Source organism: Stegodyphus dumicola, chromosome 9 (assembly GCF_044657685.1).
Source record: "Stegodyphus dumicola isolate Sdum_Otavi_A_Nest chromosome 9, ASM4465768v1".
In the NCBI taxonomy this organism is placed as follows: Eukaryota; Metazoa; Arthropoda; class Arachnida; order Araneae; family Eresidae; genus Stegodyphus; species Stegodyphus dumicola.
The window spans coordinates 116,453,995-116,468,873 of NC_140776.1; the positions used below are offsets into that span (position 1 = coordinate 116,453,995).

Genomic DNA, 14,879 nt, shown 5'->3' on the forward strand with positions numbered 1-14,879 from the left:
AATATCATTGTAAACTGATAATTTAAATTGTAATTTCCTATTAAAAGTTACTTATCTCTTTAAACAAATACAGTAGAAGATTCATAATGTGCATTGCTCAAAGCTAAAGTTTGTTAATATTTTCAGAGTTTTGTAGCAAGGTGATAAAAGTGGTCTTTGCAACAAACAGGAATATGTGCTTTTAGCTTTGCCAAGAAACAGATGGTTACTGATCTGCATGTGCACATGTAGTTTAGATTTCACATATGCATTTAGCTTTTATGCTTTTCAGTTTTTCACTGCCAGATGTTTAATTATGTTCACCATTTTCAATCTTTCATTGATGGGAAAAGATATTGCAGCCTTTTATCCAAAATAAACATAATTTACTGTCCAAAAAAATTTATGAAAATGGCCATAATATGAAACAGTATGTCAGAAAAGCAATCAGTTTGTGGTCTCCTGAAATGCGTATTTTGGATATGGTTCAATAATTTGTGTGTTCTCTGTGGTGCTCTATGTATATTTGATGTGCTGTATGTTCTTTTGGGTTGTTTGGAAAGTAATTTCGCTTTTTCCCAACAGAGGACTTGTATTTTTTCACAGAAACTTCACAATTAAGCCATACAATCATTATATATTTTGACAGCTGATATAGCAAGGATTGCTTGTGAAGAAGTTCAATTGCGGTAGTTTTTGGTTGGTATCCCTTCAAATACGGAAAGTGAAAAGCAGCCTTTTCGACATATTTTATTTTTTACTATCGAAAAGGTAAAAATGCAGTTTAAGCAGTAAAAATATTATCCGATGTGTATGAAGAAGATGTACTTGACAGAACACTGCTGCCAAAACTGGTTTGCAAAATTTTGATCGAGAAATTTTGACCTTGAAGATGCACCGTATTCTGGAAGGCCAGTTAAAGCTGATGAAGACACAATAAAGGCATTAATTGACACAAACCAGCGAATAACAACTCGTGAGATAGCTGGGAGATTAAATTTATTGAACTCCACTGTTCATGATCATTTGAAATACTTAGCTTTAATCTCAAAGTTCAACATACGGCTTTCTCATGTTCTTACGGAAAGAAATTTACGCCGTCGCATTGATGTTTGTAATTTGCTTCTCAAACATCAAGAAAATATCTATTTTTAAGCACAACATCACTGGGGATGAGAAATGGGTTGTTTATAACAATGTTAGGGCTGCATAGATGGTATAGTAGTTAGCCTGACTGCGATACCAAAGGGCCTGGGTTCGAATCTCGGAGAAGGCATGTTTGTAATTGCCCATCCCTTCATATGAGGCAATGGTGGCCCACCTATTAGGTGCCTCCATAATAAAGAGACCACCACATCTGGCATTAGTATAGATTAATGGACTCTGTTACACTGTAACTGTTCACAATCTGCCATTGGGGGGGGGTTGTTAAATGCAAGTAATTTTGGGTACACTTTTATATGCTGTTTATTTTAAATAAGTAGCTTAAAAAATTTCACTAATACTGAGAAATAAAAATGACATTGCAGCAGATGCTGCTTAATGTGATAACAGTTAATATTATCATTCGAATATTACTGAATTGCTGAAGTCTTGTCCTTTTGTATACAAAGAAATGTTGCAAAATGTTTTGGTTTTGATTTCTCTCAACTAAGAGCCCCTCCAAAAACAAGTTTCACATAATTTTCAATAACTGTACCGATTTTAAAAATGATCAGACATAGGTCCCTGTTATTCAGGGGGGAGTCTGCAGATATATTTTTTAATTCTTTGAAAACATTTATGCTGAATTAAATTTTACATTGGCATCTTCTTTTCCTATGAATAATGCTGAGTATTAAAATTAGGGCCATAGCATCGGTTAAATTAATTTCCAGAAACGTTAAAAACTTTTTCATTTTTATAATTAAAATGCTATGAAAGTGCACATTTATATATTTCTACTTACATTTATGCTAAATTATTTAAATTCTACTGCTGTTTTAAAAGTCATTTCTACTCAGCATTTAATGTTATCAAAATAGCTATAGACAAACACAATCACATTAAGTAGTGCATACTGTATATTCCTTCTCATATTTATGTTACATAAACTGTGCAGCATAGATATTGAATGCATTGCTTGAGTGTATTAATAACCATCTTTCACCCTGCAGCTAAAATGTGCCAATTCTCATTTTTCACTGAGTCTGTTAGAACCAATAATTATCACATATTGTTTATAAAACATAACAAATAAAAATTAAAAGATATATAAATATAATTCATTTCTTTTTGTCATTTCTAGAGAGTAAAATAAAAGTCATAGGTACCAACCTTGAAATCTAAAAAAAAAAAAAAAAAAAAGAGAGAGAGAGAGAGAGAGACAGACAGAAAAAAAAAAAAAAAAAAAAGAAAGAAAGAAAGAAAGAAAAGGTTTTTGCAAGAAAGCCAGGAGAATTTCACACTAAGCAGTGACACCATTTTAAAGGAACTCTTAATTCACGTTATAAGGGATGAATTAGATTATTGAACTGTTTGTAACTCAGCTATGATGAAAAATACATTAGCCTTTAATTGGATATTCTAAATTTTATGATGCTTTATGGCCAATTTCATTTTTTAAAAATTTTCTTACAATTTTACACCAAGCAAATCCCATTTAGTGAAGGAAAGCTACTTAATAAAGCACTTTTAAATACAATGAAAATAAAAATAACAATTAATGCACATAATATCTGCATGGATAAACTTAATATTGTACCATATATTGAAGAAAAAAATTAAATACATATATCAGTTGATTAAACATTTCTCAAATCTTCATATAAAAATTTACAAATGTCAACAATAGATCATAACAATTCAGGGCAAATGAAATTTAATAAAATTAATAAAAAGTAATAACAATTACAATTCATATAAAATAAAACTTAAATTATTTTGAAAATCATTTGAGGTAGAGGAGTCGAATTTGCCTACTTTAGGTTTCATTTATTGCTAAGAACTATGTTACTTAGTAATGGCTAAAAATTAAAAATGGGAAGATTCAGTGATCTACCGGAAGACCAGGTAATGATGAAAAATCGTAATCTCCCATAAAATCAGGAAAGTTAGTAGCTATGAAATGCCATATAAAAAGAAAAATTAATGCAGACAAATAAGAATTTATTCTTTACATCATTCAAATATCTGTTTTTATAATGGTTTGTTTCAAAATAAAATTTTATGATGCTTGACCACCACTTGCAAATTCTATAAAATCATCACTTCTTAATCAATTACATTATTTTTCTGAAAATTTAAACTACTTTTCTTTTCAAGTCCAACTTTTATCAAACATCAAATGTATCTTTTTAGTTTCCTTGTACATCATTATCATGATCAGAATCTTGCTGTGCTGGATTTAATAAATTATTACATCATCAGTCACTTGCAAGTTATCTAAAGGTTAAAAGCAAAAAATAAAAAAGAGAGGGAGAAAAGAAATAAAAAGTACAATGCTGCTTTATTAAAAGTTTCATTAAAAGCACACCACCACTTTTTTCTTTTGCTTAAAAAAGCAATTATCAGTTATTTGCTTAAAGAAGCAGTTTTGCAGTTATCTATAGTTTTCATAAAATTCTAAATCAAGAAAATTCATCAATACCACACTCATCTCAACAAAAAGTGGTGCTGGCTGTAAACTACATGACACATTTTTTGAGGATATTTTCAAAATAAAAATTTTTAATTTGAGAGTTGTGAACTTCTGTGACCTTATTAACTATGAATTTCATTATTTATATAGGAGAGGTTGCATGGATCTCAAGTTTTGGCAGACTTTTCTATCTTCGAATGTGCTCAAAATTTCTAATTACTCAATTCTTTTAATGTAATTTTATGGAATTTGTAACTACCATTCAGAGACCTTTAGTTAAGTCAAAATCTTGCAGTCCCTGTAGAAAAACGTGAATTCCTGATATTTTCCAAGTACCATATTCCTCGAGTATTCTGCCCTAGCTTTTTTCAGCACTAGGTTCTCAAAATTTTTTAAATATTCACATAATTTTCCCCTTCCTATTGCATTCAGAGAACAAGCTCCCCTAAATTTTAAAATGTATTCATCCATGTAGTGTGTGTGTTTTTTTTTTTTTTTTCCCTCACGAACAAAATCTTACAAACTACCCACAAAGGTAATGCCTAACTTCTCCCTTCTAACTGTTGAGCTTTATGCTAGGCTAATACAAAAATTGAAAAATCACAGTGAAGCAAACACAAACCAACATTCAGTCTAGGACTTTGCAGAGTTCATTGCACATTCATTTTCTGTAATTATTTATGAAAGAATGGAGGCCTAAGGACCAGCAGAGGTGACAATAAGAATGGGTCTGATTCAAATTAACTGCATCTTTTAGAAATGCAATTATTTAAATAATTGCTTCTCTTCATTTTTGGATGATAAAATTAGTTAAAAAGGTAAAGAAAAGAGTACGTAAGGAAATATGGCATTCCTAAAAGGCACACAAATGCAGCTGTTTCCTGATAACATGTATAGTTTGTTTCAGAACTATATCACATATTACACACACACACACACACACACACAAAAAAAAAAAAAAAAAAAAAAAAAAACATATGCCTTACATTGAAGTTAACTATATGCTTTCAAATGAGTTTGAATAAGCACCTCTGGAGTAAATACAAGCAATACTGGAAGCTGAAAATTATGAATGAAACTCTGCATTACTTTCAAATCCAGTACAGGAAATTTTAATATTTAAATTTTTAATCAAATACACATTAAACAGGATAACACACAATTCTATGACATGGAAACTCATATATCTGCAGTACATTAAAATTGTAATGTGCAAAAGAAAGAAATACCTGGAAGAACCGTCAGCCACGCATTCTGCTGAGATAAACCGAAAGTATTAGAAACCAAACAAGCATACTTTCCAGCATCTTCGAAAGATACATTCTCCAAGACTAGGAATTCAGGACCACTATTGTTCGTGTTTGTGGACTGGGAAAAAGAAATCAACGTGAGGTACATTATGTTAGTGGAAATCTCAAAATTAAATACAGTGGTGTTTCAGATTACAAACTTAGTCCCTCAATACAAATCATCTGCAAATTTCATCACATACAAAACATAGAGCTAAATTTATTTTATTTTTTGTTTTAATAGCATTAAATACAAAATATGGTCTGTGCATAAACTAAAAGAATGAAAATTAAATACTCAGTCTATTAATAAAATAATGAAAAGCATTTTGTAATTATTCTCATTTATTTATCGAATCTTTCTTCAAAATGAAATAATAAAATCCATGAATATTCAGAGTGAACGAACCTTTTTACAATATTTATTATGCGGTAAAAGGCCAACTGCCCATATTTATTTAAACATAAAGTTCAACTAACCCAAATATTTTAGAATTTTAGAAATCCTTCCCCCCACCAATGTAGGTAAAAATTTAAAGTAAGTGAGAGATGTAGTAAATGAGAGGTTTGTATCACTATTATAGAACTTGTAATACTATTAACATGTTTACACTACCACCAAACAGAACAGTGCAACAATGGATAAGCATGACGTCACAACACAATCATAAGTTCATTTTGATTTAATGTAAACTCAATTGATTATCAATAAGCCAGTTTCTCTAAAAGAAAGATATAAGTTCTATTTTTCTTTGCATTTTGAAAAAATTACTAATATTTCGGACAGGATGGTGTATTTTCAAACCTACAAAACCTAGGCATAAAAAAAAAGGCACTTTGAAAACATATAAAAATTGGTGATGAAAAATTATGACAATTAAGTTTCTTATTTAAGTGTTTCTAATTTGTATCTTTATTACCTAACTAAATAAAGAACGAAACTTCTGCCAGAGTTACGGGCGACATTTCTGCCAACTTTCTCATTCGGTGGATTTTATAATAAGATCAGATTCTTAATTTCATCTTTAAGGCCAACGAAATACATCAGTTTTATGCCCGACATATTTTATTAAATCTTATCTAATTTTAAATGTAGACATTTTATATTCAAGTTGGCAAAAAAAAAAAAAAAAAAAAAGATGAATCCCCCTCTTTTTTTTAAGCGCTCGCATATCAAGAATTTGGCATTTCCCAAGCTTTCCAAATAGTCGAATTTTTACTCTATAAATATCCAAGTATTTTGCAAAAAATGTTAAGTCATGCTCAGTAAAAATATAAAATTAATAAAAAATACTGATTTACTCTGAATGAGAATATACACTGCACAAAAAAAAAAAATTATAAAAAGGGGGAACAGTTCTATATCTCCCATTCTACTGGGCCAATTGACGAAATTCAAATTGCGTTTTTCATGTCTTGAAAGCGTGATTTAGAATATGTATCAGCTTATATATAGCATCATTCTAACATAGGTATTTTGACACAAAATTGGACTTTTTCTGAAACGACATGCAATTTTTTTTCATATTTCGATTCTGCGACTTAAATTATGTCTAAATATTAAATTTCGTAAAATTTGGTAAAATTTACGAAGAAATTCAAAAATTTAACTTGGTGCATATTTTTCAGTTTTTGCCAAGAATAATTTACTAGGCGAAGTTCTTAATTTATAGCAACCAAGTTTCCTTTTCTTTTTTTCATTGCAGACAAATGGGGAAAATGTCAATGTTCATACTTTCAAATTATTTTAACAGAGTGCATAAATCACATTTGGCATTATTATCGCTCAAAAACAAGATGCCAAATTTCAAAACACTCATATGTAAATTCATATATATCTTAGAAAATTTTTAATAAAAAAGCTCTATTTTTTGCAAGTATGTCTAGAACTTTAAAAACTTTAAAACAAGGTTAAAATTTTTATAGGTTCCAATACAAAAATTTTCTAGAAAAACTTCGAAAAAATATTTAGAAATAACAATTTTAAAATAAATCATAAAGAATGTGTGAATTATATTTAAATTAAGCTTAAATTTTGAATTCTGGAAGAAGGAATCAAGTAAGTTTAATAAAAAAAAAACAGACATTAATAAATATACATCAAATTAAATTACACTGATAAGTTAACATTTTGAGAGCTAATGTTTTAAAAACTACTCATGCAATTTTTACAAAATTTGGCAGTTTGGCATAATTTGAGTTGTAGAATAGAAATATGGAAAACATTTGGCATGTCATTTCGAAAAACGTCCTATTTTGTGTCAAAATACCTATGTTAGAGTGATGCTATATATAAATCAAATACATATCTGAAGTTGTGCTTTCGAGACATGAAAAACACAAGTTGAATTTCGTCAATCGACCCAGTAGAACAGAAAATATAGAACTGCCCCCCCTTTTTTTGGTGCAGTGTTAGATAAAACTTTATAAGTTTTTTTTATTAAATCAGAATTATACCTCAACTGTTTTTGTATATGGCATATTCAATGCATCAAATGAAGATCCATTTACTTCTATGTACTTGACCCATTCCAAAGCAGGATGAAGATCACTAATAAATCTGCATTCAAATACAGCTGTTTCTCCAACAGCAACTGTCAAGTTAGAAGGATAATTTTCTATCATAATAGGACGATGTGGTATTCTTTCTAAAATAAAATTTTTATGCTTATTAAAAAATTTTTGTTTTACACTGGAATTCTAATAAAAGTTAGGACTACAAATAACAGAATAACAAATAATATATTTTTAATACCACTTATTAAAAAAAAAAGTTGAAATAGAAGGATCTTTCAATGAATACATAACACCACCATATCTTTTACCATTTCCACTGTTTTTTTTTTTTTTTTTTTTTTTTTTTCATTCAAAATATGGAAATAAAATGAAATTAGCATTATATACCATATTCATGTATTTTTCCCTTAGTTTGGCACAAGGCTGTGAAACTTTTTAAGTATTCACAGCATTTTGCTCTTCCTCAAGGCATTCAGAAAAGAAACTTCCCTTAAATTTTTAAATAGATTCACCTGCAGAGTGTTTGTTTTTGTCTTACTAATTGATTTACGGGTGCACTTACAGAGGATGTCCTCAGGATATCGTGATATGTGACAGTGAGCATTTAGGGTATGTATTTAGTAAGTTAGTGATTTTGGTATGTCCTGATGATGCTGTAAGAGAATTTAAAAACCAAATAACAACTCATACTCTGTTGATGGGATCTATTTACGGCTTTGCCACATTCTGAAATCACACAAAATAATACATTCAAGAATAATAAAATTTTCAACTTTCCTTACACGTAGAAAAAATATCCAAACAATCACAGAATAAAAATAACTGAAAATATGTTTCATAAAAATAATAAAAAGGAAAACACTATTTCAAAACATAGACTCCGTTCTTTCATTATTGTCATGAAAATAAGCAAATCAAACACTTTCCTTTGCTCCATTGTCACATCTAAAAATTTTACTGATTTTGAAAGAGATGGGGTTAACTTTAAGATGATTTTGTGCTACACTGTTTGTTTCTTTTGCAGTGTATTTTATAAGATCAAATGTCAGAAAATGAATCATTCATCATATGTGTACACTTTCTCCTGTCAAATACTCTTTCTGTTTTGCCATTTGAAGTATACAAAATATTTCGTTAAATTATATATAAAATAATTCATCTCAATGCTAGCCAGACTCTAAGAGGAATGAATAAAACCTCTAAAATAATAGGTCATCTATTTCTCAAATTACCTCTAAAAAAATGCAAGTGGTCATATCAGCAAAGACAGTTAATAGCCACGTCCATTTAATTACATTATTCGCATCCTCACAATTCCCACGATTATTACATTATAAAATACAAATCTACCATAACAGAATGAAGATTAACAATTTCATGTCTTGATAAATTCCACTATATTAGACATAGGGATAGATCCAGATTTAGGGCAACAAAAATTACTAATTAAACATTCCATCTAAAAATTGACATGTATACTCAATTTAAATGTCAATTCATATATGACACACCTGATGGTAAGATAACATTTGCAGCTCTCCGATGCATACATAACAGCAGTTCTCAACCTTTTAACAAATGCGTACCATCTAAACAAAAGCTGAAAAACTTAAATACCATCACTATATTTTACAATGATTATTTTTCAGTTTCTCAATAGAAATATTAAATAAATATATTTTGCCATTTGCGCTATCTATTGGCTCTTTGTATTAAATATGCACAGATAAAAAAGTATTAGATTAAAAATTTGTTAACATTTTAATTATCAAAATTTAAGTTATAATACTCTAATTTTAAAATTTAGTGTGAAATTTGGGCCTGTTTAAGAGAGATCAACTCCTTTATGTCTTGCCTTATTTCATTTAGTTTTAACAGTAAATTTGGATCCACTTTTAATTTTATTCTATATTTACTTTTCAGACATAACATGGAAAAAAATCCTTGTCCACAGAAACAAGTTGTGCAAAAAGGCAATCAAAATTGAATAGCTTTATTTGAAATTCTTTTTTTAAGGTTTAGCCAAAAGTTGACAAGTGTGTTATTTTACAAATCTTCAGTTAGAGTTCGATCACAGGAAATTTCTATCAAGCGTTCTTTTTCTTCACAAGATAAAATTTCAGATACATTTGGACAAAATGGATTTCTAATCTAATTTTCTCCAATTTTCATTTTCATTTCCTCAGCAAAATATATGTTGAAATTATTTACCAATGAAAACCAGAGATTTTTTAATGTCAGATGCTAATTCTTCTTTTATTTTCAAATTATTTTCTGTTAGAAAACTTTCTAAAAGTGTTAAAAAGCTTAAAATATTATTATCCAATTCTCTGATTATAAGCTTGAGTTTTTTTAAGCTTGTATTTATTTTACTTCTAATGGTAAACAAATTAACACTTTATCCTTGTAATCCCAAATTTAATTTTCCCAAAATATATCGGCTAAATATACTAAAATGTGTCAACCATAATTCACTAAATGAACATTCTTGCAATTCAAATTTTGAATTACAGAGGAAAATTTGAATTTCTGATAAAAGTTCAGAAAGATGATTTAGACCTTTGTCTCTGGATAACCACCTCACTTGGAAATGTAACAAAAGCATTTCTTGTGCATTGCCCATCTCTTGGCATAAAATCATAAATAATCTTGAATTTAAAGCTAAGTTTTTAATAAAATTAAAAATTTTCACAGCTTGATTCAAAATTATTTCCAGGTTTTGGGGGATTGTTTTGGCTACTAAAGCTTTACAATGAATGGAGCAGTGAGTGAATTTAATTCAAGCATGACTTTCTTCCTTTATGAAATAACATTGGAATGTTTTCTTGCTAAAGCCCGAGGTAAATCAATGCTTAAGACAATGCACTTACTGCAAGGAATATCATTCTTAGACATAAAATTGTCAATTACTTTGAAAATTTCATTTGAAGTTGCTCTATCATGAAGAGATTCACAAAATAAATACTCTTCAATTTGTTTATCTTCTTCAAAACGAATGCAAACTAATTATTGAATAAAGTTCGTTATATCAGTACTTTCATCCAACTTCAATGTGAAATACTCGCTGTGTTTTGAATAAGTGTCTCTTATATACAATTTGCCATTTCATGACTTCATCAGCATAATGTATTATTTGATAACAGAATATTATAAAGTTCATTAGCCATTTTTTTGTTAAATATGTTAAAACGATATCTTTAGCTGCTGCTAATATAAGATTTTCTCTAATAGTGTGAGCCTGCCCCGGCTTGGCAATTCTTGGGCTTACTAGGTAACAGCTTTCGAAGCTTTTTCACTTGAAGTAACAAAATCTTGCCTTACCAGTTTACTATTTCTGAACTCTGATAATTTCTTCTTAAAATATTCTTGAGATTTATCCTTTAAATTGGCATGCTTACATAGTCTTTTAAGAAACTATTGTTTCATACGTTGATTGGATAATAGTTCACAGCAAATAACACATTGAAGTTGAGGATCCATTTCATCTCCATTCCAAGTTTAAACCCAAATGATAAATAACTTTTCTTATATTTTCTATAAACAATTTTTTTTTTCAGTATATAGTGCTAGTAGACTGTCCTGGATTCATGAGATTCCCACTTAGTCAATCCTAGTCATTTTTCTATTTTGAAAATATAGATTTGTTTTATTACTTTTTCACAAATATTTAAATGCACAATATATTAATAGTTCTTCAAAAACAAACGACAATATTCTCAAACTGTGTAGAAAAGTAAGGAATACAAGCAACAAGAAGGCAAAATACCTGCTGATAGAGACAGCAAATTGATGTAGAAAAATGATTCTAATGGAAAATAGCACTATGAGCCCAGAAATGATGGCGACATAAAGTGTAGACATGCTAATAAATTGATCAATTCTAAAAGAATTAATAAAGTACTATTATCTTTTATAGGAATTTATTTCCTATTAAATGCAACACCCATTTCTATTCATCAACATCTAACACTTTTTGAAACATCACTAATGACAAATTTTGTTATGTCTATGGCTAAAAGAATATTTGTGAAAATAAAAATGGATTATTTTGCTAAAATCTATAGGCGGCCATTGACCTTGTGTAAAGCTCAAAACTGCATAAATTTACAAGTGTTAGAGAAAAACTTAAGCAGGCTATTCGGGTATTTAATTTTTGAATTTGATAGTTAAAAATACTTGGTTACTTTATGTACCATGTATTTTTCACTTGTATACCACCAGTTGAGAATCATTGATATATAACATAGCTATCTCGAAAGGGTTAATAAAAATATTCGCATAAATTCTCACCGTAATTGTTTGTTTCAAAATGCATGCTCAACACAAATCAGATACCAGTTACATTTATTTTTTCCTAAGGCTCAACACCAGAATTTTATTTAGCAATGCCTTCTTTATTTAAATTTAATCCCAATGCTTGTACATGAAAGATAATTTGAAATGAGTCCATTCTTTTGAGATATTAATTGAACTGAGCCAACTGCAAACACATATTATATTTTATTATATTGCATATTTTATTAATTCTTTCACATCCTAGTCATTACATAACCATAGAACTGTTAAATGAAATTTTGAAACTTCATACTAACCAACAACTTCCACTGTAAAGTTGAAACTTATGCTTCCTTCTGTATTTGATACAACACAAGTGTATAACCCTTGATCAGCAATAGTTAAATGCTCCAGTTTTAGGGACCATTTCTGCATATGAACCTAAAATATTTATTAAAATTAATTTTATATAAAGAATACAAACTATTATATAAGATTTAAAATATGTAAATCAATATTATAATTTAAATTAGGAATAGTCCCTTAAATCTTCCTTTTAATTTGTGTATTCCCCCTCTCTATTCTAAAAAATCACAATAACCTTTTATGGACTTAGTCATTTCTACGTTAATCCTACCATATGACTTTTACATAATGATGATGGCATAGTTAATTCAGATATAAATAAAAACCTTTCCATTAATGAGCCTCCATAATGCATAACTATGCATTTGCTTTACTTCGGCATAGATGGACTACTGCTCGCTGCTTCTCTTCTTACCACAAAGCTCTAAAAAATGTACATTTGAAATAGGTACAATCTGCTGACTAAATTGTGGCTGCAAATGTCAATAGTAATAAAAAGGAATATTTAATCTACCTCGGCTACCAGATTTGCTCTTCATTGCAGATAAACATCTCAACATGTATGCTACCAATATTTCATATACAGTCAAAAGTCATTAATTCGGACACCCATAATTCGGAATGATCTATAATCCGGACCTCAAAACTAAAAACTTTCTGCGCATGCGTTGACACATGCGCATAGGTGTTTACGCGTGCGCGTAAGACTTTTTACGACTGCGCATATGAGTGTGCGCAAGTGCAGAATACGTTTTCGCGTGTGCGTTTTATGTATAATGGACGTATAAGCTAAAATTATCTAATTATCTGTTTCAGTTAATGTTGATGATTGCGTTGTTCCTTAATTTTCGAATTGGATCCGGCTTATTATTTTTTGCAGACTGTAAGAGCAATTTTATAAAAGTAAGCTTAAACTTTCGATTATATCAAATAGAATTTCCGATATATATTTGTTAATATGTAAAGGATCTAAAGCGAAAGTACGTTTTGAAATCCAAAATCTGTTTATCAATTTCACGCTGCTCGGCGGGGGGAACGCCGCAGCGGGCGTGTAATGAATTGGAAGTTGATCCGTCAGCATTATCCTTATCTTCAGCAGGGCAGATGTTTTTATTTTATTTGGCTTATAATTCCTTACCAAATTAGTATTTCATCTCGATGTCCTCCGTCTTTGATATGATTTAAAACAAGTTCCTCGTCATTATAATTCGCTTCCAATAGCGAAGAAAGTGACAGAGGTTAGTGAAAACGAAAAAATTTCGATTGATAAATTAGTTGGTGTTCTCGACACAGCAATTATAGGACTTGAACAGCGGAACTTTGTAACTGAACAAGAAATTATGTCTGTTTAATAGAATTAAAGAGAAAGTATTATCACATGAAACGAAGCAAAACTTAAACAACTTACATTGAAAGAAATGTTTAATAAAGTAAACAAATAAATATCAAGCTTTTTCTTTTTGCAAATTTTGATACCCTTTAGATCATAATTGTTCTTTATTTCATAAATTACGGTTTCATATTTTTAATTTTAGAATTTCTGCATGCCATCTTACAAGATTTAAACTGATGATCTATAATCCAGAAAAATCGATAATCCGGAATCGCCGAAGTCCCGACGAGTCCGGATTAACGACTTTTGACTGTACTGTTACGTATATATAACAAAAGTTGTGGAATTTAAATTAAGATTATATATATTGTTACGAATTTCATATTTAGTTAGATATTTTTAGTAGAATTATAATTAAAATTGTTTTATCTCCCCATGCAATGCAGTGTGTAACAGTGTGAGGTTGTAGAATGCATCCGATTTGATGGAGAGGACTCTGTCCTAAACTACAATCACCTTAGGATGGTCCTTACACAGCCCTAAACAGGCTGAACGATGTATTAGATCGGATCTGCAAGTCATCAACCTCTGAGTCTAAAGACATTCATTAAGACAGGTTACATCTTTACTATGGCCATACTACGTAGTGTATATAATGTAAATAGTATAAGACCATGGTCCTTTTCGTTTCTAAATTCGCAAAATTTGAGCACTCATTTATTGATTTAATATTAGATTTTTTAAGCTATGAATTGAATTATTGTTTACGTTGTTTGTTACTGTACTGTAATGTGTGTTATTGCATTGATGCTTTAGTTGTAAGTATGGTTTCCTGTCCAGGGACTGCACTGACCAGGACGTGGGGGCAGTGTTACGAATTTGGTATTTAGTTAGTTAGTTTGGCATCAGGAGTGGAGTTCAATGCCAATAACATAAGCGATGGAAGATCAGTTAAGGCAGTTGGTAGCAGCCTTTGTTGCATTTAAAGCAGAGATGAAAGCTGGTCAAGAATCAGTTAAAGAAAAATGAAGGCAGGCCAAGAAAAATGCAAGCTCATCAAGAATCAGTTAAAGACAAGTTGAAAGCTATTAAAGAAGAAATGATAGTAGGCCAAGAGGAAATGAAAAGAGAAATTACCTGCAAAATAGAAAATAAATTTGAAGCTATGGAAGGCAGAATAGATGTGGTTGAAAATAAAGTTGGACGAATTGAAGAAAAAGTTTCTTCTCTCAAAGAACAAAGAGAAAAGAGAGACTTTCTGTTGTAGAACAACAAATTGATGACAGGGTTTCTGCAGTCGCAAAAGAAGTTGATACCCTGAAGAAATTCATAGTGATGGCAGGGAGCACTACAGATGGCTTCAAATTTTAAACCCATGCCTGCCCGTCCCCCATATGATCCACATATGATGGGAAGACCTTCTGGCAAGTGTATAAAACACAATTTTCCATAGTGGCAGATGTGAATGGATGAGATTCACAAGCTAAGGCTTGTAACAAGA

At 30.0% G+C, this 14,879-nt stretch overlaps 1 protein-coding gene across 5 annotated transcripts in view; it reads right to left on the reverse strand.

Annotated features, from left to right (window-relative positions):
* Nucleotides 1-14,879, reverse strand: part of LOC118204686 (fibroblast growth factor receptor 4-like) — a 135,006-nt gene that overhangs the window by 58,798 nt on the left and 61,329 nt on the right. For all 5 annotated transcript variants that reach the window (XR_015043069.1, XM_085823956.1, XM_085823958.1 and 2 more), the window contains exons 9-11: nt 11,997-12,120; nt 7,345-7,535; nt 4,828-4,966 (exon numbers count right to left, since the gene is read on the reverse strand). Coding sequence is in view for 4 of the 5 variants with exons in the window: in XM_085823956.1 (XP_085680082.1) it covers nt 4,828-4,966; nt 7,345-7,535; nt 11,997-12,120 (454 nt within the window). In the remaining variant the exon portion in view is untranslated. The remainder of the gene's footprint in view (nt 1-4,827; nt 4,967-7,344; nt 7,536-11,996; nt 12,121-14,879) is intronic.